The sequence below is a fragment of the Cervus canadensis genome, chromosome 2, assembly GCF_019320065.1.
Source record: "Cervus canadensis isolate Bull #8, Minnesota chromosome 2, ASM1932006v1, whole genome shotgun sequence".
NCBI lineage: Eukaryota > Metazoa > Chordata > Mammalia > Artiodactyla > Cervidae > Cervus > Cervus canadensis.
The window spans coordinates 103,519,369-103,546,574 of NC_057387.1; the positions used below are offsets into that span (position 1 = coordinate 103,519,369).

The 27,206-nt window shown below is 52.4% G+C and overlaps 1 protein-coding gene across 4 annotated transcripts in view; it reads left to right on the top strand.

The window, feature by feature from the left end:
- Window positions 1-27,206, top strand: part of GRIK3 (glutamate ionotropic receptor kainate type subunit 3) — a 245,336-nt gene that overhangs the window by 173,861 nt on the left and 44,269 nt on the right. For 3 of the 4 annotated variants that reach the window (XM_043461871.1, XM_043461872.1, XM_043461870.1), the window contains exons 6-10: window positions 3,955-4,128; window positions 4,715-4,858; window positions 10,468-10,575; window positions 13,945-14,058; window positions 23,551-23,754. In XM_043461871.1, coding sequence (XP_043317806.1) covers window positions 3,955-4,128; window positions 4,715-4,858; window positions 10,468-10,575; window positions 13,945-14,058; window positions 23,551-23,754 — 744 coding nt within the window. Of the gene's footprint in view, window positions 1-3,954; window positions 4,129-4,714; window positions 4,859-10,467; window positions 10,576-13,944; window positions 14,059-15,242; window positions 15,553-23,550; window positions 23,755-27,206 lie in introns of those variants that run through there. The other variant, XM_043461873.1, reaches the window with a different exon arrangement.

The following is a 27,206-nucleotide window of genomic DNA, read 5'->3' on the forward strand; positions in this document are numbered from 1 at the left end:
GCTGGGTTTATCCCTCAGAAAGACCCCTCTGAATGCCATGTAGAGGGTGACTGGCATATCCACTGGGTGGGAACTGAGGGGTGGTCAAGGTCATGGGACAGAGGGCGGGCTTGGGAGCTGGCAGGCTGGGTTTGACACTGTTCCTCCCAAGTGTACAACCGTGAGCAAAAGACCTAACCTCTCTGCGACTGGGTGCCTTCCTCTAAAATGGAGTGATAGTAACACCTTTCTTGTAAGGCAGAAATGTACATTTAGTGAGTTAGTATACATAAGGCACTTAGAAACTGTTTTGAGGTTTGTAGGTGCTCAGTAAATGTTAGTTCAACGTGATTGTTTTTATATTGCCAAGAGGGTAAGGCAGGAAAGATGCAACTCAGGTCTGCTCGTCTCCTCCAAGAACCCAGTCGTGTCCTGGGGGGCAAGTCCAATAGCTGTCACAACCTGCTTCCAGAGAAGGCAGAATATGAATATTTATCAGCACTTCTGTGATGTCTGCCATGCACCAGACATGTTCTAAGCATGTCTATTCACCCATTTCTTCTTCAGGATGACCCTGTATGGCAGGTGCTATTTTCATACCCATTTTGCAGATGAGGCAGGTGAAGTAAGGAGAGCAGATGGCCTGGCCTCACAGTCTGTGCTCATAACCATCACCTGGGGCTGCCCAGTGACCCGTTCTCAGGGAGCCGCTGTGGGAAGAGAGGCCTCTTTCCTGTGTGTCCCCTGCCTTGCTCTCCCTCTCTAACTCCACAGGTCTCCCCGTCTAAGCCCAAAGCCGTCCCTGTGTGTTTCCCGGTCCAGAGTAATAGCTTAGATGAGCGGCTTCTCAAAACACAGATTGCAGCCCCACCCCACATTCTCAATGGCCCATGCTTTCCAAAACAAGTTCTCCAAAAGCAATACTGATGCATATCTTGTGTTTGGCAACCACAGGGGACATAAACACGGGAATTTTTAAATAGAACAGACACTGGGTACTAGTAAATGTATACAACCAGCTGTCCAAAAGCGGGGAAAACCCAGATTTGTAGTGCTTGCCAGTTGTCATGGTATGAATTCTCCCACCATGGCCAATGTCAAGCCACCAACGAATGTCACTGAACATAGAGTCGGGAAATGCTGATGATTAGCTCTTACAAGCCAATGGGAGCCAGCTCCAACACCCCACTGAGCTGGACCTGGGAGCAATTTCTGCACTGCTTCCATGAGCTCTGACACCTTAGGCAAAAGCCACTTCACCCCTCTGGTCCTTCTTTCCTCTGCAAAAAGGGAATACTACTGAATACCTACTTCACAGGGGATCGTGACAATCAGATGACAAACTCCACTTGAAGGGCGGAGCACAGTGCCCACCCTCCACTCCCTCCCCACTGAGACTGGGGCCACACAGACACCCTCTGGCCAATTCTACGGGGACTCCGCCATCTACTTCCACCCAGCCCCTCCCCCATCCCAAATCCTGGTCTTGAATCAGGGCCCCATTTGAGCAAGGCTGGGACTAAACGTTCTTTCCTGGGCTCAAAACTGCCCCCAGCCTCTCCCCTAATCGCTAAACTCTTAAAGAGGAAACCAATACTGTGTATTTCAGAAGGAGGCCAATTGGAGTTACAGGAGGAGTTCTGCATGAATTAGGAACATCTCAGAGACCAGAGGAAGCCAGCACAGAGTCAAAGAGCTGCTCTGTGGGCTCCAGGTTTTATCCCTCATTATCTTTCCATGAACCGTCATTGATTTAACTGAAGCTGGGACTGTGATGGGGCCAGATGTTTCTCCTGATGACTGCAGCCACGGAGAGAACAGCACACTATCCCTGGCCATTCTGACCCAGCGTTGGACAGATGGACTGAGTTGAGGGACCTGGGAAAGATGATGGGCCAGGTTGCGGGGGTGGGGGTTGGGGGCGGAGAAGGGAGGGGAACAGTGGAAGGCAGCTGGATGGGAGGAGAGTGTGGAAAAGAGCAGACAACAGATGAGGAGGACCTCAGACTAAGACCTTAAAACTCATTTTCCCTACTAGTGGAATTAGGCCCATCTAGATTATCAGCGTATATGTTTCAAAAAGTAACATGACTCTTATGCAAATATAGAATGAACAGGAGTCAAAGATGTATTCAACTCATGAACAAAGGAACCAGTAGGATGACAATGCCAGCTCAAAGAGCATTTGAAGGATTGAGTATTTATAGGTATTCGGTGTAGGGGGAACATCATGTAAGTCAGCTAAGTTAGGCACAAAATGGATTAATGTCCTACTGGGCAATAAAACCACCAGCTTGGGGATTATCTTTTCTATGGGAAAAAGTCTACACATTAACTCAGAACCTGGGCCTTTAACCAGCGGCTGACAGTGCAGTCAAACCCAGGTGAATTCTCCCAGAGAATTGCACAGTCCCCAGGGGGCCTGGTGAGCGATGTGTCCACATGACGTTGGAAGGACGTGCTGGTATCTGTCTGCCTTATCTCCAAGTTTGGGAAGTTTTTCTTTCTTTTTTTAAAACTGGAGGATAATTGCTTTACAATATTGCGTTAGTTTCTGTTGTACAACAACATGAATTAGCTACATGTATATGTAAATCCCCTCCCTCCTGGACCTCCCTCTCACTACCCCCATTACCCCTCGAGGTCATCTCAGAGTACTGAGCTGAGCTCCCCCTGCCACCCACCTCCTGCCATCCCTTCTCAGCCTAGCATCTGGCTCCTCCCTCTGTAGCCAACCCCCTTCTTCCCCCACCCCCTGCCCGCACCAGCTCATGGTGTCCCAGAGCTGAAGCTAGGTTGCCCCCATGCATTAAGACCTGTCTTCCCGGCTTTTAGACCCCTGCACCAAACTGGATGTGACCTAGCCAACAGGCTGACTGCTCCTAGGATGCAGGGTGTCAGGGGGCCTGGCTGGTGATGTGGGGTCGAGGAGAGAGAAGAGAGCACTGTACTCCTTCAGTCCCAGGCACAAGAGTCTATTTTAATTCTTTTTATTGAAGTATGGTTAATTTACAACATTGTATAAGTTTCAGGTGTACAACAGATGATTCAGTTATGCATGTGTGTGTGTGTGTGTGTGTTAATCACTCAGTCGTGTCCAACTCTGCGACCCCATGGACCTGTCAGGCTCCTCTATCCATAGAATTCTCCAGGCAAGAATACTGGAGTGGGTTGCCATTCCCTTCTCCAGGGGATCTTCCCGATCCAGGGATCAAACCCTGGTCTCCTGTGTTATAGGCAGATTCTTTACCATCTGAGCCACCAGGGAAGCCCCCTCAGTTATGCATATATACCTATATATCTATCCTTTTCCAGATTCTTTTCCATCATAAACTATCACAACACAATGAATACAGTTCCCTGTGCTATTCAGTAGATCCTTGTTGCTTATCTGTTTTATATATTGTAGCGTGTATCTGTTAATCCCAAACTCCTAATGCATCCCTCCCCCACTTCCCCTTTGGTAATCATAAATTTGTTTTCAGAAGAGACAATTTTAAAATACCCTCTTTGGGGGGATAAAATCCTCCCTCAGCCCCCCTCTGGGTAGCTTGGAGATGCCGAGACCCAGTGCCCTTTGTCTTCCCAAAGGAGGCCTCCCCCATCAGAGGAGGTGACGGTCATGACCATTATCAAGCTTCTTTGCTGTTCCAGGCTGTGCATTTTATATGAACTGCTTCACTGGGGCCTATAAAGCAGGCACAATCCTCGTTTTGTAGATGAAGGAACAGGCTGAGCAGTGTGTCTGAGGTCCGGCAGTGAGTCCGTGGGGTCAGCCACCAGGCAGCCGGGTCTGGCCAACTCCAAGTGCAATGCTCCCGTGAGCGCTCCATCACCACCCCCGCCCCGGGCCTCCCTCCCCAGAACTCTGCAGGGAGCTACAGCCGTTCTGGGGCCCCAGTAGGGAGTGTGGGAGGAAGGGCTGGAGCTCACAGCCGGGTCACATCTTTGTTTATGGAAACTCTCTCTGTCAAGGATCTTTACGCATTAGACCTGGAGCCCTACCGCTACTCGGGCGTGAACCTGACGGGATTCCGGATCCTCAACGTGGACAACCCCCACGTCTCGGCCATCGTGGAGAAGTGGTCCATGGAGCGGCTGCAGGCGGCTCCCCGGGCGGAGTCCGGCCTGTTGGACGGAGTGATGATGGTACTGCCGCTGGATGCACCAGACCCGGGCTCCCCTCCCTCCCTTCCTCCCTTCCCTTCTTCTCTCCCTCCTCCCCGTTTCTTTTTTTCCCTCCCACCACTTCCCACTTTAAGACCTACCCTGTGTCTGCTAGACCTTAGGCCAGGGGCCAGGGACACACAAAGAAATCAGACGCAGCCCCCACCCCCCCCACCCAAGTGTGGGAGTGCAGGCACATAAACAGACGGCTACAGAGAGTGGGCATAATGTCCTGGACGTGGAGGACTTTCAGCTGTGGTGGGCAGGAAGCTGGGGAGGCTGGAAAGGTGAAGGTGTGGGCAGGGCCAGGCAACAGAGAGACGCCGGGGGTGGAGGGCCTGGCAGAGAGGATCTGAGCTGCAGAGGGAGGGAGTGAGGTGTCTGCAGAGCTGCAGAGACACCCCGAGCCCGGCCTCTCATCAGGAGCCAGGACAGGGTCACCTCCAGGGCCTTTCCCTCTCCAGGACACCGGGCCTTTGGCGGGGGAGATACAGGGAGACAGGGAAGGGTGGGCTGAGGACTCTCAGGGCCCGAGCCACTCTCAGGCAGCCCTGGGCCTCCCCTCCAGACGGACGCAGCCTTGCTGTATGATGCCGTCCACATCGTGTCTGTATGCTACCAGCGGGCACCCCAGATGACCGTGAACTCCCTGCAGTGCCACCGGCACAAGGCCTGGCGCTTCGGCGGCCGCTTCATGAACTTCATCAAGGAGGTGAGTGGCCCCCGCACCCCCCACCAGGGCCATCTCCTGGGGGCCACGGAGCAGTCAAGGGCCCAAGTTTGGGAGTCCAGTCCATGTGAACTTGGGCTGAAGCTTGTTTCCTCAGGTGCAAATGTGCTCAGCAGGGCCCAGTCTTACAAAGTAACAGAGAGGCTGCGTCCTTGGCACATAGTAGGTGCTCAGTAGGTGGTCAGCATTGTCAGCAGGACACAGCCTGGGCTTTGAACAGCTGAGCATCTTTGCCTCCAGCTGTGTGACCTCAGGCAAGCTAGAGTACCTTGCTGAGCCTCAGTTGCCCCATCTGTAAAGCGGGTATGAAGCATGCCCATCTCGTGCGGATGCTGTGAGGACAAAATGAGGCATCATGTGGACAGGCTTAGTGCTGAGGGCAGAGGCAGCTCGGTAACTAGTAATCAGCCCCACAAACTCCTCTTCACATCATGGGCTCTTCAGCCTGCGGTCCCTAGTGGGACCTGGCTCTCCTGGCACCATGGCAACTGTGAAGAAGTCCCATCCAATTCAAAAAACCAGAGAACATGTCCTGCCGCCGAGAGGATGACCACGGAGACTCACAGTGCCCAAGTTTCCTTTCAGACTCTCCATCACAGTCATCCTTACGAAGGCAGAATTTATTGTTCCCATTTTACAGGTGGGGACACCCAGGCCTGGGTTTGTACCCTGGCTCCATGACAACAAGCTGTGTGACTTTGGGGGAGATGATTAACTCTTGAATCCTCAGTCTCCTCAACTGTAAAATAGGTATAGTAAGAGTTCCTGCCTCAAAGCATTGTTGAAAAAACAGTGTGAAAAACCGTAAGCAAAGCACATAGCCCAAGACTGGGCAGAGTCAAGTCCCAGTAATGGTAGATGAGGAAGGCACGTAGAGGTGAGATCTAGGCGTGTAGGGGTGAGATCTCTGGGTCAGAAGGAGTGACCTGTCCAGGGCAATGTCAAGTGCAGTTAGGAGAAGCCCCCTAGGAGGGCTTTGCATAGACCATGTCTTTGTAGCCATCACAATGAACCAGGAATGAAGCAGACTGCTTTGAGAGTTCATTCAATTCATTTATTCAAAAATAGCTATGTGTGTGGGTCTGCTGAGTGGCCAGCACTGAGCCTGTGCCGGGGATCCTGTGGGGTTAAAACAGCCTGGCAACTGCAGACCTCACCTCCCAGGGAGACGTCAGTCAAGGCCATCCGTTAGTGAATGTAATCCCATATGCAAAGGAAGGCAGCACAATGAGGGTAAATAACAAAGAAACCCACCACTCAGCAGACAGGGCTGCTTCCCTAGAGATCCCAGTTCACCATTACTGCTTGGGACAAGGGCAGTGACACCTCCTGTATTTTAGAATGACACTAAAAGGCATATGGCTTTAGAGTCTGATACACTTGCCTTTGGGTTTGTCTCTGCCTCTTCCCAGCCGTGTGGTTTTATACAAACTCCTGGACATTCCCGAGTGTCAGTTTCCTCGCCTGGGAAACCATGTCGTAGTCCCCGTGAGGGAGCATTTAAGTCCTTGGCACCGGTTCCCTCACCCCTAGAAGAGACTCTGGTGTCAGTTGTTTTGGTAGAAGAGGACCATGAGGGTTCCTTCTCATCCAGCCCCTCAAAACTGTAGAGGAAGTCTGATTATCCAATGCCCTGAGCCAGGCCTGGCTGCCCTGCACAGTCATCAGCTTGTTCTCGGGGAGCGTGGAGGCCTCACACCCTGCCCCCTGAGCCTCCTTCCTCTGCAGGCCGCCAACACAGTGGCCAGAGACTGGCGTGGGTTTCTCAGTGACCGGGGCCACAACTCTAAGACCCTTAGGAGCCAGACGTAAGTGACTCTGAAGCTTTTTAGCGGTGTGACCTTAGACAAGCTACTGAACCTCTCTGTGCCGCAGGTCCTCCGGCACAATGGAGATAACAGCAGTGTGGTCATAGGTGTGGGTCATGATGTGTGAAGTGCTTCGGACGGTGCCTGGCACAGAGCAGATGCTGAGCTGATTAGCTATTACTGTTTCTATCATCACGACTGTCTTTACAGGGGCTTCTTGCTCCCTGGTGGGTTTCCAGCTACAGAGGATCTCCAGGCCACAGAGCTTCAGAGAACCCCCTAGAGTGCTCGAGGCTCAGTCCTGAAGCCCCAAAGGGAGCAGATGGCTTGCAGAGCAGAAAGGCGCCTCCCACCCCTGGACTGACGTGCCCTGCTGGAGTATCCAGCCCTCCTGTTGCCTGGCCCCAGCCCAGTGAACAGCCCTCACCACACACTCTCCTTGACACAGTAGTTTCAGAAACATCTTTGTCTTAACTCCTTGTGGGGGAAGCGGAGACCGAGGCCCAGAGCCGCTGTGGGGCTCCCCGACAGCCCCAGAGCTGGCCACCCTCAAGACCCAGGCCCCCTGACTGAGCCCAGCAGCCGGTCTTCCCTCAGACCATTTCCAAGTCTCCCGTCTCCTCATCTGACTGCGTGACAGTAAATCATTTTAAAGACTTGGCATTTCCGAGAGGAGCTGGAAAATACCAGGCCGGAGTTCAGAGCTTGTGAAGCATCTTTCATTTAGCGAGTCCTGCGTGGCAGCTGAAAGGGGCGGGAGGGCTGGGAAATGTCACGGGGCGGAGCTCCAGCGGCCCCCTGGCCTGGCCCTGCCCCTGCCTGCCCGCCCACAGACAGGCCGCACACCTGCTGACATTTAAGTCCTCTGGAGCTGACGGGTCCAGCGCAGGTTTGAAGACACCAGCTATGATTTCCCCAGGGGCCCCGGGAGGGAGCCTGAGGGGGCGGGGCCCAGGCAGAGGAGGGGGCAGATGGAGAGACTGGGGAACCTCAAGGGAGCGGAGCTTCCCTGTGAGGTCATACACAGTGGCCTTCACCTTCTCTGATGCATTTTTAATTGAAGTAAAATAGTGTATGGGCTTCCCTGGTAGCTCAGAGGTAAAGAATCCGCCTTGCCAATGTAGGAGATGCGGGTTCGATCCCTAGGTCGGGAAGATCCCCTGGAGAAGGAAATGGCAACCCACCCCTTGCCTGGAAAATCCCATGGACAGAGGAGCCTGGCGGGCTATAGTTCATGGGATTGCAAAGAGTCAGACATGCCTGAGCGACTAAACAAGAACAAAACAGTGTATAATATGTAAGTTTCAGGTGTACGACATTATAGCTCCACATCTGTGTATGTTACAAAGTAGTCCCTGCTGAAGGTCTGGTTACCATAATCACCATACAGTTGACCCCCAACACTTTATGCCCACCCCCAACCCGGTGCCTCACTGTTAACCACCAATCTGTTCTCTGTATCAGAGGCATCTTTAAATCTCCATCCCCAAGTCCAGTCCGCAGTTTCCTGGGCTTCATAAACTCTCCCCACTCAACGTGGACACCGTGACCCCAGCCCTTCAGCTCTGGTCTGCACAGAGGGGATCTGCCTGGCACCATTACTTGGGACCTGCAGAGCTCACCTCAGTCTCTCTTTCAGCCTCAGTGGCCATGACTGTGAAATAGAGGCAAGCATGACACCCACCTGATCAGACTATGATGCAAACCAGATGAGCTCATGCAGAGAAGTTAATCATGGACAAGCCTTCTGTGATAGGGTTTCTAGGGAGGCCTGGGCGGTGGCCCACGTGATCATCCTCCCCCCTGCCCCCAGCCAAGGGCCAGCTCTAATCCAAAGGAGCCCCACAGGAGGAAGGGACAAAGGAGAAATCAGAGCTGGGGTTTCGTGTTCCAGGCACTGTGCTAAGCCCTTTATACACCTTTGTCACCACCTGTGAAATAGGTCATTGTCCTCTTCCTGAAGCTCAAAGAGGTTGGATGCCTCATACATGGTCCATGTTCCACCCACTTTTGATTTTCAGCCCCCTGGAGCCCTTCGAGGTGCACCCCTCTGCCTGAGCTAGCATAACACACGCCATCTACGTCCTTATACACAAGACTTTACAGTGCCAGGTGGCTGCCCAAGTGCTTGGAGATTCCCATGGGTTTTAGCTTCAGTCTACAGATGGGCCTTCAGGGATCCAGGAACCCATGAACTTGTGTGTTATATTGTGTAAGCTTGGGTGCTGGGGAAACCTCAGCCATGGAGAGGCTATAGAGCCTTCTTCAGAATCTGCAGGGATCATGACCCCAGTGGGGTGAGGCACCTACTGAGCCCATCTCCCAGGGCTGCTGCAGAGGCTGCATGGGGTGAGTGGTAGGAAGGTCCTTATAGCGCTAATGCTCGAGGCCCACCAGAGAGGTATTGGCTAGAAGGGGAGATGGCAAACTTTCTGTACAAAGGGCCAGATAGTAAATATTTTGGACTTTGCAGACCAGGGCTTCCCAGGTGGCTCAGTGATAAAGAATCTGCCTACCAATACAGGAGATGCAGGTTCGATCCCTGGGTCAGGAAGATACTCTGCAGTAGGAAATGGCAACCTACTCCAGTATTCTTGCCTGGAGAATTCCATAGAGAGGAGTGCCTGGCGGGCTACAGTCCATGGTGGTGGCATACATACCATCTAATGGGTGTCACAAAGACTCAGACACAACTTAGAAACTAAAAAACAACAACAGACTGGACAGTCTCTACTGCAACTATTCAACTCTGAAGCTACCGCACAAAAGCAGCCAGAGACAATAGGTAAATACATGGGTGTGACTTTAACAGGAAACGGACCCAGGTGTATCACCAGCCATAGTTTGCCAATCCTGGCTTTAGAAGATGGAGCCCATCTCAGTATAGACCTGTACCTTCTCTGAACCTCTGCCTGCCTCTCTCTGTTCATGATGCTAAAAGCAAGAAAAAGTAGCAAAAGCTGCCATTTATTCAGGGCTCAGGTTGTACCTATGGACGTGAATCTGAATCAACTCTGGAAGACAGTGAGGGACAAGGAAGTCTGGCATGCTGCAGTTCATGGGGTTTTGGAGAGTCAGACATGATTTAGCTATTAAACAATAAAAACAACAGGTTGTACCAGGCACCATTCTCAGTTTTTCATGAGACCTGCTTCATTCTGCCCTCATAGTGTTTTGGTAAAATGGGTACTGTTATTAGTTCCATTTTACAGATGAGGAAACTGAGGCAGCACGGCAGAATGAAATCCCCAGGTCACACAGCTAACTGAAGTTAGACCCTGTATTCTGACCCCAGTTTTTAACCAGGACATGGGTGGAGCTGGGGTGAGAGACCTGCTCTGTCACCCCTGGCTCTCTGGGGATTATTCTGAGTGTCTGGTCCTATAGCCAGAGCTGGCTTGGCCCCTTGACTTTCTGCCCCTCGGCAGGTCTCACCTGCCACAGTCTACCCACTTGCCTCCTTGCCCCTCCCTGGGGACCTGACATGGACCGGACTCCCCCTTCTCATGGCTTCGAGGCGGGGGCTCATCTGAGCGCATCTGAGATCGATGTTGTACACGAGAAGGTGCAAGTGTAACGCTGGCTAAAGAGCATAATAGAATTTATGGAAATCACTGGCTCGCACCACAGCCCTAGCAATGATGGAGGTGATTATTAATTAATCATGGTCTTGGGGGAACAGTATCAGTGCAAGGAGTAATTAAAATGAAGCATTGTACAGTTGTACCGAATGATGATTTATGAGCCCGAGGAATTGCCGCTCTGCCCTCTCCCCTCCGGCAGGCTCAATGGGAAGGATTAACTGGACGGATTGTTTTCAACAAAACCAGTGGCTTACGGACGGATTTCGATCTGGACATCATCAGCTTGAAGGAAGATGGCCTGGAGAAGGTGTGTGAGCTCAGGAGTGAGAGGGTGGGCCAAGGAACAGGGGCTTTTAAATCCCCCACGTTAGATCCCAGGCAGAGACCCTGAGCAAGGGGGCAAGACCCCATCCAGCTGCCCGCTCTGGGCTCAATATGACCTGATGTGGCCACTGCCTTGGCCCCTCCTGGCCTTCTCAACCTGGAGGGGTACAGAGCCCGGTGGCCTGGCTGTGGCAGATACTCAAATGATCACCCTGTCAGCAAGGGCCATCAGAGAGAGGCTTAACCTGGGAAATGCTCATGGGACAGATGGACCGTCTCTAGGTCCTCTGTCATGGGGCAGAGGGACAGACGTGTCCTTTGGTAGGAGAAACTCTCTAATGACCCACGGATGCCTGCCTAGGGAGTAGTGAGCTCACTGTCCCTGGAGACATTTCAGCAAAACTGAACAAAGGGATTGCTTGTCTGGGAGATTGGAGGTGATTCTTACCCTTGGAGAGAGGTTGAAGCACATGGATTCTGAACTCCCCATGCTAAGTTTCTAAGGCCTCTGTGATTCCAGGAATTACAAGGAAAGCAGGCCCACAGGGCTGGCCTCCCATCCAGCTACCATAGAAATGATCATAATGGGGCCAGTTCTGACCCCTGGGAACCATAAGCAATATTGTGACAAAGTCAGGCTGCTGAGCTTAGAAGGGGATTTAACATCAGCCCTGATTCTCAGCATTTCCTCAGACCTCAGGACCTCAGCCACACCCACTGGTCCCTGGGAGCCACCAGGGCACCTCTCCAACCCTGGGAGAGGGGGTGTATAAAATGCAGAAGTGGAGGGGCCACCCCTGGGGCCTCTGATCCTTCAGGGGCCCTTGATTCCTCTCCTCTCTTCCCCTGCCCTCCCTGGCCCAGGTCTCTTCTGTGGATTTTTTTTTAGCACCCCAGCCTGGCTCCCCACTTCCACTCCTGGACCCTCCATCCGTCCCAAGTGCACACAGATGAAGCTACCCAATGCACAGCTCTGCTCTGCCCTGGGACTGTGCATGGCTCCCCAGTGCCAAGGCATTCAGCATCTGCCTCTCACCCCGGCCTTGAAGAGTCTCCAGGAAATACCCCGATTTCCTCTCCAGGACTAGTCTCCACTGCCCCCCAAACATTCCTCAAGGTCCAGCCACACGCCCTCCCTCCTGCACCTCTAGGCCTTGGCCCATGCCGTCTCTCTGATTGTAGGAATGGCCTATGCTTCCTTGGTTTGTTCCCACAGACACAAACCCAGCTCTGCCTGGGTTGTACTTTGTGGCCAAGGTGATGCCATTTAGTCCTGCGTTTCCCATGGACTCATGGGGCCACTGTGCTGGGGCCAGGTGGCCGGGGCAGCCTCACCACTCCCCTGCAACTCTTTCAGCCACTTACAGCACCAGTCCCCTAAGAACAAGGTGCTACACCCTCTGCTCCTAAGGTGATCAGCCCTGTTGGTCTAACTCTACTCAAACTATAGCTTATCAAGCGCTCTGCCAGCTCCTATTTAAACTCCTGCAGTGCTGGGGAGCCCGCTTCCCCTGCTGGCAGGACCACTGTAATAGTTGTCACTCCAGTAGCTATCTCATTTTTGCTCTCTCAACTGTCCATCTCTGGGGATAGCCTAAAATCCTAAGGATGGCAATTAGATGGCATGTATGCCACCCCCTCCCACTCTCGATCGATGGTCGGCATCAGTAATTGCCCATCAGAGCACGTTTGCCATCTCAGCCTACCCACAGCTCCTACCAGCCCTCCAGCAACTGCACTCAGACCACAGCTAATACTCAGGAAAACCTCTCTACTATGCCTAGACACCGGCTGACCTGCAGAGGCCCCACCAGAGGCTCCTGGTCACAGCCTCCCAGATCATGGGCAGAGAGTCTCTGAAAGCTGGGTCCTCCTCGGTCTTAGCTGTTCTCCCATCCCCATGGGACATGGGGTAGGAGTTCAATAGCTGCTTGCTGGAGCAAGGGTTCCTGCTGGTCACCTGGCTGCCAGCCAGCTGTTTGTTGAGAGCTTTCTGCACCCAGGCCTGCCACTAGGGTCTCTCATGCTGGGGCTGGGCTCTGCGCTTGGCCCCCTTGAGAGAAGAGCCTCTTTGACGCGGTCTGCTTGTTTTCTCTCCTCTGGGCTCTGGAGGGTGGGGTCTGCATAGAGAGAGATGCTGCCCAGAGAGGGTGCGAGCCCCCAAACACAGCCATTCTGCCTCTCATTGCTTCTCTCTCATCACTTCTGTTTGCTAAGCCAGGTCATAGCTGATCCAGCCAGCTCCAGCCAGTGGCTTTGGGGGGATTAAGGCAGAATTACCCAAGCATAATTACATGTCTCTCTGCTATCTCCTTTGCACAGCTCTCTTAATGGGATGTTTGCATTCGGCCTCCCTGTTTAATTGATTAGGTTTCCTGAGTGCTATCCCCCCTGCCGCAACCAACTGGGCCAAGGACAGGATGGTCAGGCCAGAATCTCCCTTGAGAGGTGCTGAGATGGGCACAGAGAGGGGCAGAGTTGGGTCCCAAAGGATCTTCAAGAGACCCAGGGCTTGAGACCCATTTGTAAACTTGATCTTCCCTTGCCTCCTTCCAGCCCCAGGCCTGACATCCACAAAGGCACTATGCGGGACTAGAGATTATGTGACTTCAGCCAGAGCATCTGCCAACTTTAGGGGTAAAACTACAAAACAAACTGCCTTCAAATCCAGTGGCATCCACTGCCCTCTGTGAGGGTTTTCCCTCTGTCTGCCACCCCCTGAAATAGCCGCAAAGACCAGCATCCTGCCCAGACTGAATTCCTGCACAAGACACATCTCCTTGTCCTTCCACACATGCCTAGGGAACATCTCCCTCGCTCCAGGCCCTGTCCTGGGCTCTGGAGGGCATCTGGCCCCAGAGCTGGCACAGGCTGAGACCCAGTGAATGAGCAGCTGGTGCCTAGCTCTTCCCTAGGAGGCGGGAGCCGCCGACCCCCGCCCCGCCCCGCCCACCCCTCCCCCGCCCACACCCAGGCTTGGGATGACTCTGACCCAGGGCAGGACCTGACCCTAACACTAACTTGACTTCATGGCATCTGCTACACCCCAGGCTGGCTTCCACTGTGCTCCCTGGGCTATCCTTATCTTCTTCTTCTCCCTCTGCATTTCCCTTCCTTCTGGGATGGGTTTGCCAGCAAATGGGGAGGGAGGAGAATTCAGGAGACTCAGCATCTTGGGGGCTTCCTCTGGGAAGGAGGAAGGCAGCAGGGTTGTCAGAAAAGTTGGCTCAAAACTTGTCAGTGATGACGATGCTCCTGAAAGGTGGGAACAAGATGAGTTTCTTGCTGATGTGAAGAAAGGAGGGAGACACTGTGGACTCAGCCCCTGTACTGCGTCTGTCTGTCCATCCAGGTGGGAGTGTGGAGTCCTGCCGAGGGGCTCAATATCACGGAGGTCGCCAAAGGCCGAGGCCCTAATGTCACCGACTCTCTGACAAACAGGTCTCTCATCGTCACCACCGTGCTGGTAAGAGCTGCAGCCCTGCAGGAGGCCCCCTGTGAGCTGGGAGATGGGCTGGCCATTGGAGCTAGAGGGACCCCTCCATCACCCCGCCCAGCATAGACCAACTGCCTCTTATGGGGCTGCTGAGAGGCTGGAAGATGAGGAAGGGGAGCTGCAGAAAGCTGGAAACACTGAGGGTCCCTCAGAAAGCCCCCAGAGAGAAGTTGAAACATAGCAATACTGCTCGTGGCCACAGGTCAGAGACACCAGGAGGTAACTGGGCTGTCTCTTCCCAAAGGCAGAGCAGGCTGGCCCTCCTGCCTGGACCTGCTTGGCCAGCCCCTGCTCCAGAGGCCTGTGTGTTTGTATCCCATCCCCACCCGCTCCCTGAGCCCCTGATGCCTGCGTGGGAACTGTGACGGGTGGAAGGAAGGAGGGGTGACCTGCTCTCTGCACCAGGACCTGAGTCTGCTTCTTCCACGCCAGTTCCCAGGAAAAGGCCCTTCCCAGCAGTCCTCCACCCCAGCCTGGCAGGTGCTATGGTCATACCCAGAGAGCCCAGTGGGTGCAGTGGGCCCTCACACGTGCCACCCCCGCAGTATCCTGACCCAAGTGCTCCTGGCCATGGCCATTCTCCCTGCGCTCCTCCCTCCACTGCCCAGCACTAAATAGCGTGTCCTTCTTCTGACCATTTAAACCCAAGGAATTGCTCCTGGGGTCTCCCAAGCTCCGTGCATCTTAGAGCTGAGGGTGAGCGGGACACCCAGGCAGTTGGCCTCCTTTGGCCACCACTGTGCCCACTCCGTGTGCACCAGCCCCTCCTGGGAGGCCTCCAGGGTGTCCAGAGGCTCAGGACCCACACTCTCAGAGGCGCAGCACTGCGCTTGGGACCCAAGCTGGACCAGGGGGCAGCCCGGTCACAGCCCAGTGGATTCTGACCAAAGACCCTTTGAGGACAATCTGGCCCCAGTCAGCTTCTCCTTGTAATGAAGCAAATCTGTTTGTCAGGACCACGAGCTGAGGATATTCTCAACCAAAAAAAAGGGAGCCCAACCCCATTTGTAGCACTTAGAGTAAGGCTATCACAGAATGGAACCCGGGAGCAGGGCTGGGAACCCCACTCTGGGCCTTCCATGGCGCTCAAACAAGGCTTTCCCGCCTGCCTCCCACCAGCGGCAGCTCAGCCAGGCCCTGTGTCCTCTCTCTAGTGCTAGGTATTTGCTCAGTGACTGGGTGTTGGACACCATGGAGGAAGAAGGCATAGCGCATTTCATTCTCCCAAGAATCCAGTGAGCAGTGGACTCCAGAGGCATTGTCAGCATCTGAGGAGCAATTTTAACCTTGGACCTCATCCTCAGTCTCCAGACATGACTATTAAGACGATCCACGTTAAAGGTGATGGAGCCCTGAGAGTTCTGAACATGTTGCTGATGGGGCCAGCAGAAGGCTGGGGAGACACCTCCCCACCCCCACCTTTTGGGAGTAGACCCCCACCGGTATCTTCCCCAAAACCATACATCCTGCCTGCCTTACTGATGGACTTTTTGTTAACTAAATAAAATACAAATATCAAACTATAAAACCAGTGAGTCAAAAGATCTCATCAGGAACAGGGGAAAAAGTATAAAAAATAAATTAAAGACTAAAAATAAAATAAGCTATAAAGATATATTGGATAGCACAGAGAATATAGCCAATATTTTATAATAACTATAAATCGGGTATAACCTTTAAAAATTGTGAATCATCATATTGTACACTTATAAGTTATATAATAAATAAAAAAGAATAAAGCAAAAAAGATTAAAAATAAAAAGACATAAATAAAAGGAGCAAAAGGGATAGAAGGAAGAGTGATGAGCAATTAAAGGAATATTGATGTGGATAAAAATAGAAAGGATAAAAGGAGAGTTGAAGGAGGACAAAATAAAGGTTAAAAGGAAGGTAATAAAGAGAGAAATGAAAATAAGGGATGAGATTAAAAGGAAAGCTACCCAGAGAGAGGAAAAATTAAAATAAATAATTAACAGCTCCAGCTAGAGAAGGTGAAAAATGTAAAACCGAAATGTCAGAAAGCAAAAGGATAAAAGTGTGACAAAGCTAAAATATAAAAGGGTAAAAATAAAATAATAAAAAGGTGGTAAAAGATTAAAAGCAGAGCTGCATAAAATGTGAGATATAAATAAAACACTTTTCAGAAGACAAGATTAAAAAAAGGTAGAACTGGTATGCTCGGAGAGATTAGGAGAGATGATTAAATGAACAGAGATGATTCAGCCACAAAACAATACTCTCACGTAACAGGAGAGCTAAAGATAATACAGCAGAAGGATGCAAAATACACACCCTTCAAAGACCACAGGTTAAATTTTATTAAAGTGGCAGGAGCCTGGTTTAAAGGGCATAAGGCCCTTCTTCCCCAGAGCCGCAGGGCATTTATGTACACCCACAGGGGCAGAATCCCGCAGACCTTCTGTGCTCTTCTCACAGCTTTTTAGCCAATATTAGAAGCTTCCCTGATAGCTCAGTTGGTAAAGAATCCGCCTGCAGTGCAGGAGATCCCGGTTCGATTCCTGGGTTGGGAAGATCCCCTGGAGAAGGGATAAGGCTACCCACTCCAGTATTCTGGCCTGGAGAATTCCATGGACTGTATAGTCCATGGGGTCACAAAGAGTTGGACATGACTGAGCGAATTTCACTTTCACTTTCAGAAGCTTCTTTCGGGGCTTCCCAGGTGGCACTAGTGGCAAAGAATCCACCTGCCAATACAGGAGGAATGAGACACGGGTTCGACCCCTGGGTTGGGCCGATCCCCTGGAGAGCCGCATGGCAACCTACTCCAGCATTCTTGCCTTGAACATTTCATGGACAGAGGAGGCTGGGGGACTACAGTCCGTAGGGTTGCAGAGTCAGATGCGACTGAAGCGTGGAAGCTTCTTGCCGAGGTCCCGACCCGCTGCGCTTTTGCTCGCTGAGGGTCCCGCTGGCTCCCAGCACCCTCTAGAGAAGGAGGGAAGCCCCCTTGGCCGGCAGAGGGAAGCCCCCTTGGCCGGCAGCCTGGACACAGCTCCATCCGGCCCCCTGCCCCTCATCTGGGCAAACATGAGCCCAGCAGCTCTTGGGGACATGCAAGAGTGACCAGAACACGGCAGTCAGACTGTGAGGTGCTTAAGAGACTCAGACCTTTGAGTTGAGTGCTGGCTGTACTGTTCACTAACTGTCTGATCCTGAGAAACTGCTTCGTCGATCTGTGCCTCTCTTTCCTTATCTGCAAAAGAGAGGTGATAATAATTGTATCTACTTCATGGAGTTGAAAGAATGAATGATTAAATAGAATAAATGGCACAGGGGACTTCCCTGGCAGTCCAGTGGTTAAGACTTCACCTTCCAGTGCAGAAGATGTGGGTTCGATCCCTGATCAGGCAGCTAATATCCACATGACTCATGGCCAAAGAACCAAACATAAAACAGAATAATATAACAAAATTCAATGAAGACTTTAAAAAACGGTCCACATCAAAAAATATCTTAAAAAAATAAATAAAAATAAATGGTACAGGCTGGATGCTGTCAAGTAATGGCTGCTATTGGTATTATTGATTACAGATCCAGTCCCCAGTAAGCTCAGGTTTAATACAATAAGCATGGTGAGTGTTCTAGAGAAAACCTCTGCTTCCGTCCACAAGCAGGGCCCTGGACGTCACTGAAGATTGGCCCCTGACTGTGGTCACAGAGGTTACCTCTGTCTAGCACAGGATGCGTCATACACGTTGAGCTAGGGTTTGAATGCCTTTCAGGCTGGGCTCTCTGCAGACCCCACCACTTGCTCACTCTTGGCTGCTTCTTACACAGGCAATTCCTGACTGGTCCCTGAAAGCACTGGGGTGCGAGCCACTCTCTTGGCTCTCATCTCCTGCTGATACGTAAAACTTCGCATCCCAACCACCACCTCATCCCCTGCCCCAGCGGAGGTCTGAGCCCCTAGCACTGACATTGTGATAATCCCCTTCCCCGAACTCCTTTGCCTTGACCCCAGACGTGGCTGCTGACCCACTTGAAGCAGATATGCCACCATCTTAACCACATTATGCAGTGTCAGATATTCACAGGGCCTGGTAGTGAGACATGGTCCAGCTCTCTCCAGCCCCACTGCCCAGAGATCATGGGGAATTGGGTCTGCTTCTTCCCTGAGAGAAGCCCAGTCTTTCCTGGAGGCAGGATGGGGACAGAGGATGTGACACGCAGCCTTTACACTGGTCTCCAGGAAACTCTCTGTGTCCAGCTGAAAATGTCCTCAGAGTCCCCTGAAAGTCTCAGCGTGGTCTTCGTGTCCCAGAGCCCGGGGTGTGGTGGGTGGGGGTGTGACGCTCTCAGCCTGGGCTTTGGAGGACAACACCACCAGTTGTGTGGAGTGACCCAGCCTGGCCCAGCCCAGCTGCTCTGAGAAAAACCCCAACCCCATGCTTGGCAGCCTCAAAGCAGGGCCAGCACCTCCCGCGGAGAGCACTGGCCCCTGCCTCTCTGGAAGCGTGTTGTCAGGGCAACGGTGCTTTGAGTGACAGGCCGGTACCAAGCCTGAGTAAAGGAGCATCCACCAGCTTTGCCCCAGAGAACAGGGCTGGACCTGCGCCCACGCTGAGGAGGTCTCTCCTCCTCTTCTGGTCCCTAAAATCTGGATGTGGCAAAAAACACAGGGAGGTGTAGGGGCTGCCCCCAAGCTTCATCTTTTCTCTCGCATCCTGAATCCCGGGGTTAGGTGCTAAGAGCTCATTACCCTGGAAACACAGATGGACAGAGCCTGGACCCCGCCCTCTCTGGCTCATCAGAGCCGCAGGCTCTTCCCCCTTCTTGGGGCTGAAGCAACAGCAGCAAGAGGCTGGAAGCCTGCCCTCCCCGCCCACTCCTTGCCAGGCCCCAGCTTCTGCTCAGGTTTCCCTCTTCCATGAGCTCATGAAAAATTCATCTGCCCAAACCTCAGCTCACACACTGAGAAAACACACTCAGGTCTCTCCTGGGGGCCCTGCTTTGGAAGGTTCAGGGTCCTTGGGGCCACTGAAGTGAGCAGCTGTGGCGGCATGCGGGTGGATACCTGTGCGGGTGTAGGCCTGGCTGTGCACAGGGGTGTCTGGATACAAACCGATGGGTGTGTGTGTGCCGTGCGTGCACTGTGACCGGTTTAGACTCAACTGCCAGGCAGGCCAGGCCTATGCATCCGGTACAGGAGAGGGGAGGCTACGGAGACCAGAATATGGGCTGAGAGAACCATTCCGGGCCGGGCCGGGCCGGGGACCTTTCTGGGCCCTACCTGCTGGGAGTGCCGGACTCCTAACGCTCTGCCCTGGTTCTAACTGCCAGAAGCCAAGGCCTGAGGGCCAAGGTCCTTGACCTCTGTCTCTAAGCAGGGCAGAACATCCGAGAACGTGGTGTCTTCATGCCCCTGGCATTGTGTGTATACAGAGTGCATGTGCATGCAGATGTGTGTTGAGATGGCCTAAGCCAGGAGGACTTGGGAACACAGCTCTTAGGTAGCTAACCCTTGGCTCCCCACCCCCCAAGACCCCCTCTTCCAACTCCACAGGTCCTATCACTGGGAGAATCTTAGCACCAGGCCTGGCTTTCATGTTGGTGAAGCTTGACTAAGAAACCAAGAGCCCTAGCGATGAAAAGTCAGAAAAGGTTATTTTTCAGGACCCTTGTTTCCTGTGACTTGTTGCAGAGAAATATTACCCCTGTTCTTACGGCTGTTCTCCCAGAGCAATAGGAGAGCGTGAAGTTATGAAATTGAGGGCACCTTCACTGAGCAATCGATTAGCAGCCGAGAGAGCTTGTGAATTGGCTGTCTGGACATTTCCAGTAATAAATTGTGAAATAGTCCATGAATAAGTAGTTGGCGGAGTTCAGAATTACCCCCTAGGAGATGTTGCAGGTCTAGAGACATTACTAAGGCGAGCACCATTTTAATGCTCTGGGCTTTGGCTGTTAAATATGTATGCCATCCGCAAAGCACTTCCCGAAATTAATGGCATTTTACAGCTGCTCCGAAGGCAGCGTATTTATATGGAGATGTATAGATTCTGGGGCTTGGTGGCTTCACAAATGAAGTGCTAATTTTAGAGGATAGGGCCAGGGAGGGGCTGGGAGATAGGGTCAGGAAGTGAGCCATCTCAGGGACCTTTCCTGAAATAGTTTTCCGCTGCTAGCTATGATTTTTAACCTTTGGTGGCTTTGGGCATGGTCTCTAGACTGGAAAGGTCACTGCGGTAACAGGCCACGCAGTGCACAGAAAGACAATTATGATATTCATAATAATAATATTGCAGTTTATATTTGCCAGGCACTAAGTGCTTTACGCAGATTGACCCATGTAATCCTCCCAATAATTCTGTAAGGTAGGTTCTATTATTACTCCCATTTTACAGAAGGAGGTCGATTTCACTTAGGAATCTATGTGTGGTTGGTGATTCTCCTGGCAAAGAAGTTACCTTTTCTTTAATTCGTTCCTGAGCTAACAGCAGGGCCACCTAGCGTGGTGGTGTAGATTTTCACTGCACAAGAGCATCTGACCTACAGCTGAGACAGGATTGAAATCTCCACCCTGGCCCTCTCACCAGGCCCCATGCTGGGGTTCCAGACAGCAGCATCCATGCTAGCCTAAGTCCCCTTCTCTCCAGGCAGTCCCAGCCCCTTCCCAGCACCTCCTAGACTCTTTCTTCCAGCCTTGTGAGTTGCCTGCTAGGTTGGGGGTGGGGATGGGGGGCACTGAAACTTCGCATGGAGTCTAGTCAAAGGACCCAGATTTCCACCCAATGAGACTGCGAAGTGGTTTTCTCAGAACCCCTTAGGGGTACAGACACTCCCTTGCCCTTTCTCTGCAGCATCCCAGGGGACTGTTGAAACTCTAGAGTGAATCAGTCATGGGGTGGGACAGGATTTTAAGAGCTAGTGTTGCTGGGGAAACAGGGCCAGAGAATGAGACTACCTTCTGCAGTGGGAGCCTGACAAGAGGCTGCCGGTGGGTTTCTGCACCTGAGGACCCCTGATGAAGGCCCTTCAGGCTCAGCCAGCTCCAGAGTCCAGTAGTGGCAAAGGAATGGCCCCATTCTCTCATCACCACTTGAGAGAATGATGTGCTTAGTCGCTAAGCTGTGTCCAACTCTTTTGCAACTCCATGGACTGTAGACTGCCAGGCTCCGCTGTCCATGGGGATTCTCTAGGCAAGAATACTGGAGTGGGTTGCCATACCCTCCTCCAGGGGATCTTCCCAACCCAGGGATCAAACTCAAGTCTCCCACACTGCAGGCAGATTCTTTACTGGCTGAACCACCAGGCAGGCACCTCCAAATGAGGTATGTGCTCTTCTTATGAGTCCAAGGACATTAGCTTCCCAGAACAAGCGTGTTCTGTCAGCTAACGATTGTTGCCCATCAGCTGAAGGCTTGAGACGTTCGGACACATGAGGGTGCAGAGGTGGCTGAGGGGAAGGTTAAGGTCCAGAAAGGCCAAGGAGCTACAAGTAGGAAGGACTGGACTTGGACTCCATCTGACTATAGTTCAACTCCTATGTGACCTTGGGCAACTTACTGACCTTCTCCGAGCCTGTTTCCTCATCTATCAAATAGGGATAATGTCACCTGTGTTACAAGCTTCAATCAAACAGCTTATGAAAATGTTTGTCAGTGACTGATACATAGTAGGAACTCAATAAATGATTAGTTTGCTGAGTTCAGCCCATACATTGCAGTTTCTCACTCTGTGTATCTCATGCTAGACAAGGTCAACAGCTTTTTTCACCATTTTCCTGTCTCTGTTCCTAGTTATTGGGCTTCCTGGGTAGCTCAGCTGGTAAGTTCGATTCCTAGGTTGGAAAGTTCCCCTGGAGAAGGGATCAGCTACCTACTTCAGTATTCTTGGGCTTCCTGGTGGCTCACAGTAAAGAATCCGCCTGCAATGCAGGAGACCTGGGTTCAATCCCTGGGTTGGGAAGATCCCCGGAGGAGGGCATGGCAACCCACTCTTGCCTGGAGAATCTCCATGGACAGAGCAGCCTGGCCGGCTATAGTCCATGGGGTCGCAAAGAGTCAGATGCGACTGAGCGACTAAGCACAGCACATCCCTAATTATTCTTTACAGGGTTATCAGTGTTTATTTCTAATGAGAAATCAGACAGAGGTGGGCCCTTTGAGAGCCCAGTGCTGGCTCCCCATCACCTGGGCAGGAGGAGCCTGACATGGGACAGCTGCTGGTGTAGTGTAGAACACAAGCCACCTTCTGAGGACCCCCCTGCCCACTCGGGAGAGGCACCGCGTGACTCAGGGCCTCTGGCACAGTGAGGTGGTTAAGAGCTCCCACTCTGGGATCACACCAGCCTGAGTCCAGATCCGCTCTCTATGGCAGCTGAGTGACCTCTCACAAGTCACCTTGTCTTCACCAACTTACTCTCTGCATCTATAGGATGGGGTTATTAGTATCTATCCCAGAAGGTTGAAATTAAGACTAGCAAGGTGACACCAGCTACTTCCACTGCTCTGCCAGGCTCTTCACTGGGTCCTCCACAGGCATCACTTCGTCTGCTGACTTCCTGGTGCCTGGCCTGTCCACATGTAAATGCAAACTGTCATAGTTACCAGGAGTCACCGGCAGATCCTAATGCCAGGAACTAGATCCTTGGAAAGAGAGAAAGGTATCGGGGAGCGGGTAGGTCTAGTCTTCTTATGCAGGAGTTGAGGGGGATGGGACAGGCTTCCCCTGGTGGCTCAGACGGTAAAGAATCTGCCTGCAATGCAGGAGACCTGGGTTCGATCCCTGGTTAGGGAAGATCCCCTGGAGAACAGAATGGCAACCCCCTCCAGTATTCTTGCCTGGAGAATTCCATGAAGAGAGGAGCCTGGCGGGCTACAGTACATGGGGTCACAGTGAGTCAGTCGGACATGACTGAGCGACTAACACTTTCACTTACTTTCTTGGGGGAGCAGTCAGGGAAGAAACTTGATGAAGGCCTTCTGGAGCAGTGTGCTCACACTTGAGCAGACTTCAGAAGCCTCTGGAGGGCTTCTCAAAGCACACATTTCCAGGCCCCACCTAAGAGTTTCTGGTTCAGTATTTCTGGATGGGGCCTGAGAATGTGCAAGTCTGACAAGTTCCCAGGTGATGCTGCTGGTCTGGGGACCACACTTTGAGAACCATCAGCCTGTGTTGATGGTGCAACAGAGAGAACGTGAGATTCAGAATCACAGTCTTGAGTTCAAATTCCAGTTCCACTAGCTTCTAGCTCTGTGAACATTGGGACAATCAAACCCATAAGGACCTACTGAGTTCTGCAGGCACGTCAGTAGGTGGCCATCTGTGAGGCACTAACTTGGCTTTCCCTCTCCTGGCTTAGCGGGCCATTCTTTTGAGCCACCCTCAAAGATGGCTTAGAACACCCTTGCAGAGGCCTGGGCCCAGGCTCTCTGACCCCAGCCGGCCCTGCCCCACCCACTCAGCCTCCCTCAGCCCCTGTCCCATCTGTCCCCACAGGAGGAGCCCTTTGTCATGTTCCGGAAGTCCGACAGGACCCTGTTTGGGAATGACCGGTTTGAGGGCTACTGCATCGACCTGCTCAAGGAACTGGCCCACATCCTGGGCTTCTCCTACGAGATCCGGCTGGTGGAGGATGGGAAATACGGGGCACAGGATGACAAGGGCCAGTGGAACGGCATGATCAAGGAGCTCATCGACCACGTAAGTGGGGTGGGAGCACCATGGACAGGGCCGTCCCAGAGGCTTGGCCAAGTCCTCTATGCACATCAGGATGGGGCGTCCTGGCAGACCGCAACCCTGGGGCAGGGGAGATGGAGACAAAGGAGCCGTTGGTACAGGCTCACCCAGCACATTCTAAACATTACCTGCCCTCCAGCTCAGGGCCTTCGCTTTCCAGAAGGTTTTTTCTATCCAGGGCCTGCTAATGATGCAAGGACATGATCTGTACCCCTTATATTTCTTCTCTCGTTTATCCTTACAACAACCCAATGACATGGGTACTTTTATTACCACCCATTTAACAGATGAGGAGGCTGAGGCAGAGAAAGATGAAGGCTCCCAGATAGTAAGACGTGGAGCTGGGACTGAGAGAGTCTTTTGGAGGCTCTCTGCTTCTGAAAGCCCTGGGTTCCGATGTCTGCAAAGAGCCATCTGACCGCAGGACCCAGGGTTCATGCAGTCAGTCTTTGCAACCTGAGAAGCATCAGCCAAAAGGATTATTGTCACTTTGCCTCTCCAAGTGCATACAGGCAGCCTCAGGCCCTTCTTCGGTCAGCCTTCCTGCCCCTGTCAGAGGGGAGCCAGGAAGAGAAGGAGGCTGGAGCTCAGAGCAAGAAGGCTCCAACAGAGTCTCAGTGGTGGAGTCATTTCCTCGGCCCTAGAAAATCAGTCCCCCAGGGAAGGCTATGGGGAGAGGCTAATGGTCAAGAGCATGAACCCGGTCTGGACTTGATTCCTTCTCTCCCACTTACTAGCTGTGTGCTTCTGGACAAGTTTCTCAACCTCTCTGTTCCTCAGTTTCCTCATCTGTAAAATGGGAGTGATAACAATGCCCCTCCCTCCCCCATAGGCTGAGGTGGTGAGCACTAAGTTCACATGTGCACACTACACAGTCAGCACTGTGTCAGTCCTTGCTTGTATTATTTTTATCATTATGGCTACTCCTTTGAGGCGTGAGGAGGGGCTTCAGGAAGTCTCTTTTTCTCCCTAAGCTCATTTCCTACCTCAACACTGAGAATAATGATGCCTGCCCCGCGTTCTTCCCCGCTTGTTATCGGAGGTGACAACTGGTGGGGAAGCGGCTCCTAGACTGTGGAATTCAGTCTAACCGGGAGGGAGGGGTGTTGTCACCATTATTAGTAATAACTGTAATTATTATGGAAATTAGTCAGCAGGCCCCAGAGACATCTCCATTTATCGGCTCCCCCCTGAGCTTTATGAGTGGGGCTCTGGAGTGTGGGGCTCTGGGTGGGATCTGAGCATGTCATTTGCAGAGGTGAGCTGGACTGGGGAGGGGGGGGGGATCCCATGGACAGTGGAGGCCACATGTGGAGGGGAATAAGGCTAGTGACGCTTTTGCCATCCACAGCATCCCCAGCAGCCCAAGAGCTCTGCAGAGCCATTTGCAAGGGGGAAGACCAGAAAACCCAGCAGCTTCCGAGGCTGACCCTCAGCTGGAGGAAAGAGGGGGTCTTGTTCGTGGTCTGCATGCAGCCCAGTATCCATCAAGACCATGGGCCCTGACGGCACATGCGGGGACCTTGTTAAACCCAATTCCCTACAGTTGATGAGCCTATTAATCCTAGCTTGGTGCCATTTTTAATAACATCATAACCATTTATTAGTGTCGTCAGATAATTAGTCTTCTCACTAGCTCATAGAAAGCGTGGCAAAGGCTTGGCAATATTATTACTTCCTTATTAGGGATCTGAACGCAGATGTAAAAATGATGAATGCCCACCTTTGCAAGAATCTGCCCCCTGAGGGCCATTTGGAGGCCCTGGGTGGAGCCTCTGACCAGCAGGACTTAAGAAGTCCTTCACTGACACTCTCTGCTCATCTCTGTCCATGCCACGGACCGTCCAAGGAGCCAAGGTTATGGGGGAAGGTGAGGGATCTAAAGCGTGTGTCCCCCTCCTGCTCACATCCTCGCCTTCCCCCAAGTTGTCTCCAACCATGGGAGCAAAACAGATGATTGGACAGAGCAGTGATTTCTCCATCCACCTCCTCGTCTCTCTCCCAGATCATCACTATTTCCATCTCTACTGCCTGCTGCCTCTCACTCCCGCCCCCCTCCCCTGACCCCATTTGGGAAGTCTCCTACTGGAGTCCATGCCTTAAATTACTCCCATGTGTTTTAATATCTTTGGAATCCAAGAGAGATGGATTCAAATACAGGGTCCAGCACATTTTAACTGACAGCAGGAAAGCTATTCAACCTCTCTGGCCTCTATTTCCACATCTAGGAAGTGGGAATAATAAAATAAGTCTTCTGCCCGGGGTTCGTGGGAAGATTCAATGAGCTACAGTACAAGAATGTTTAGCCAAGTGCCTGGCGCTCAGTAATTGCTCAGTGCACAGGACTGTCTTACTCCTCACCATTTCCTCCTGTCTAAAGTATGTACATGTCCTGTCTAAACTATGCATGTGAGAGGCCATGATGACAGTGAGGGAGTCCGCCCCTCAGCCATGGTCACCCTGGCGGGCCACAGTGCCCCGGGATCTGGATCTTGCCCCTCTGAATCTAAAAAGGAGACTCAGGGAACTGACTCACATTGATCAGAGTCACACGGAATTGAGGTGCACGTGACACATCACCCACTTACTGCACTGGAGACCTTTCCCGAAACCTGCCGTCCAGAGCTTCTGTTCCGGCACCAGGTGCCTGGGATCTTGCTGGGGAGTATGGAGACAGAGCTCTAAGTGTGGAAAGCCTGGAACCAAGAGGAGAGGCTGCTGCTGGAGAAGGAGGCAAGAGATGAGCCTTGAAGGACCTTGGGTGCTAACTTGAGGAATTTTGTTTTAATCCCGAGAGCTACAAGGCACAGTTGAAAGATGCAGAGCAAGGAGGTGACATCAAATTGAGATTCGTGCTGCCAGGTTAAACTGGAGCCAGTCTGGAGGCCATCCCTGGGACCTGGGTGAAGGAGAGCATGGTGGCCCCCAAGGATTGTGGTCAGAAAGGAGAGAAGTTGATGGCACAGGATGGAGCCATGAAGGTAGAATTGATGAGGTTGGCAGTTGACTGGATGAAGGAGGAGAAGGGCAGGGAGGAATCAAGGACATGGTGTGAAATTCTAGCTTGGATGGCTGGGGAGAGGGTGGCATCATCCCCAGAGACAGAGCTTCCTGGGAAAGCAGATGATCCGGGAGAGATCTGACATCATGGTGGGATTGCGGTTCCTAGAGGTGACTGCCCTTGTGGCTGGATACTTAGAGTGGGGATTGATGGAGAGAAAAGAGAGGACTGGGGGCAGGACCCTCAATGGTGTGAGAATGGGGTGAAAAGGAGGCCTCCACGTGATGCCCGCTCCTGCAAGGCCAGAGTGGAGGGAGGAGAGCCAGGAAGAGTGGGCGATGGAGCCAAAGGAGGAAAGAGGTTGCTGGGAAGGTGTGGACACAGGGTCTGAAGCAGCAGGTGGGGAGGTGGAGGC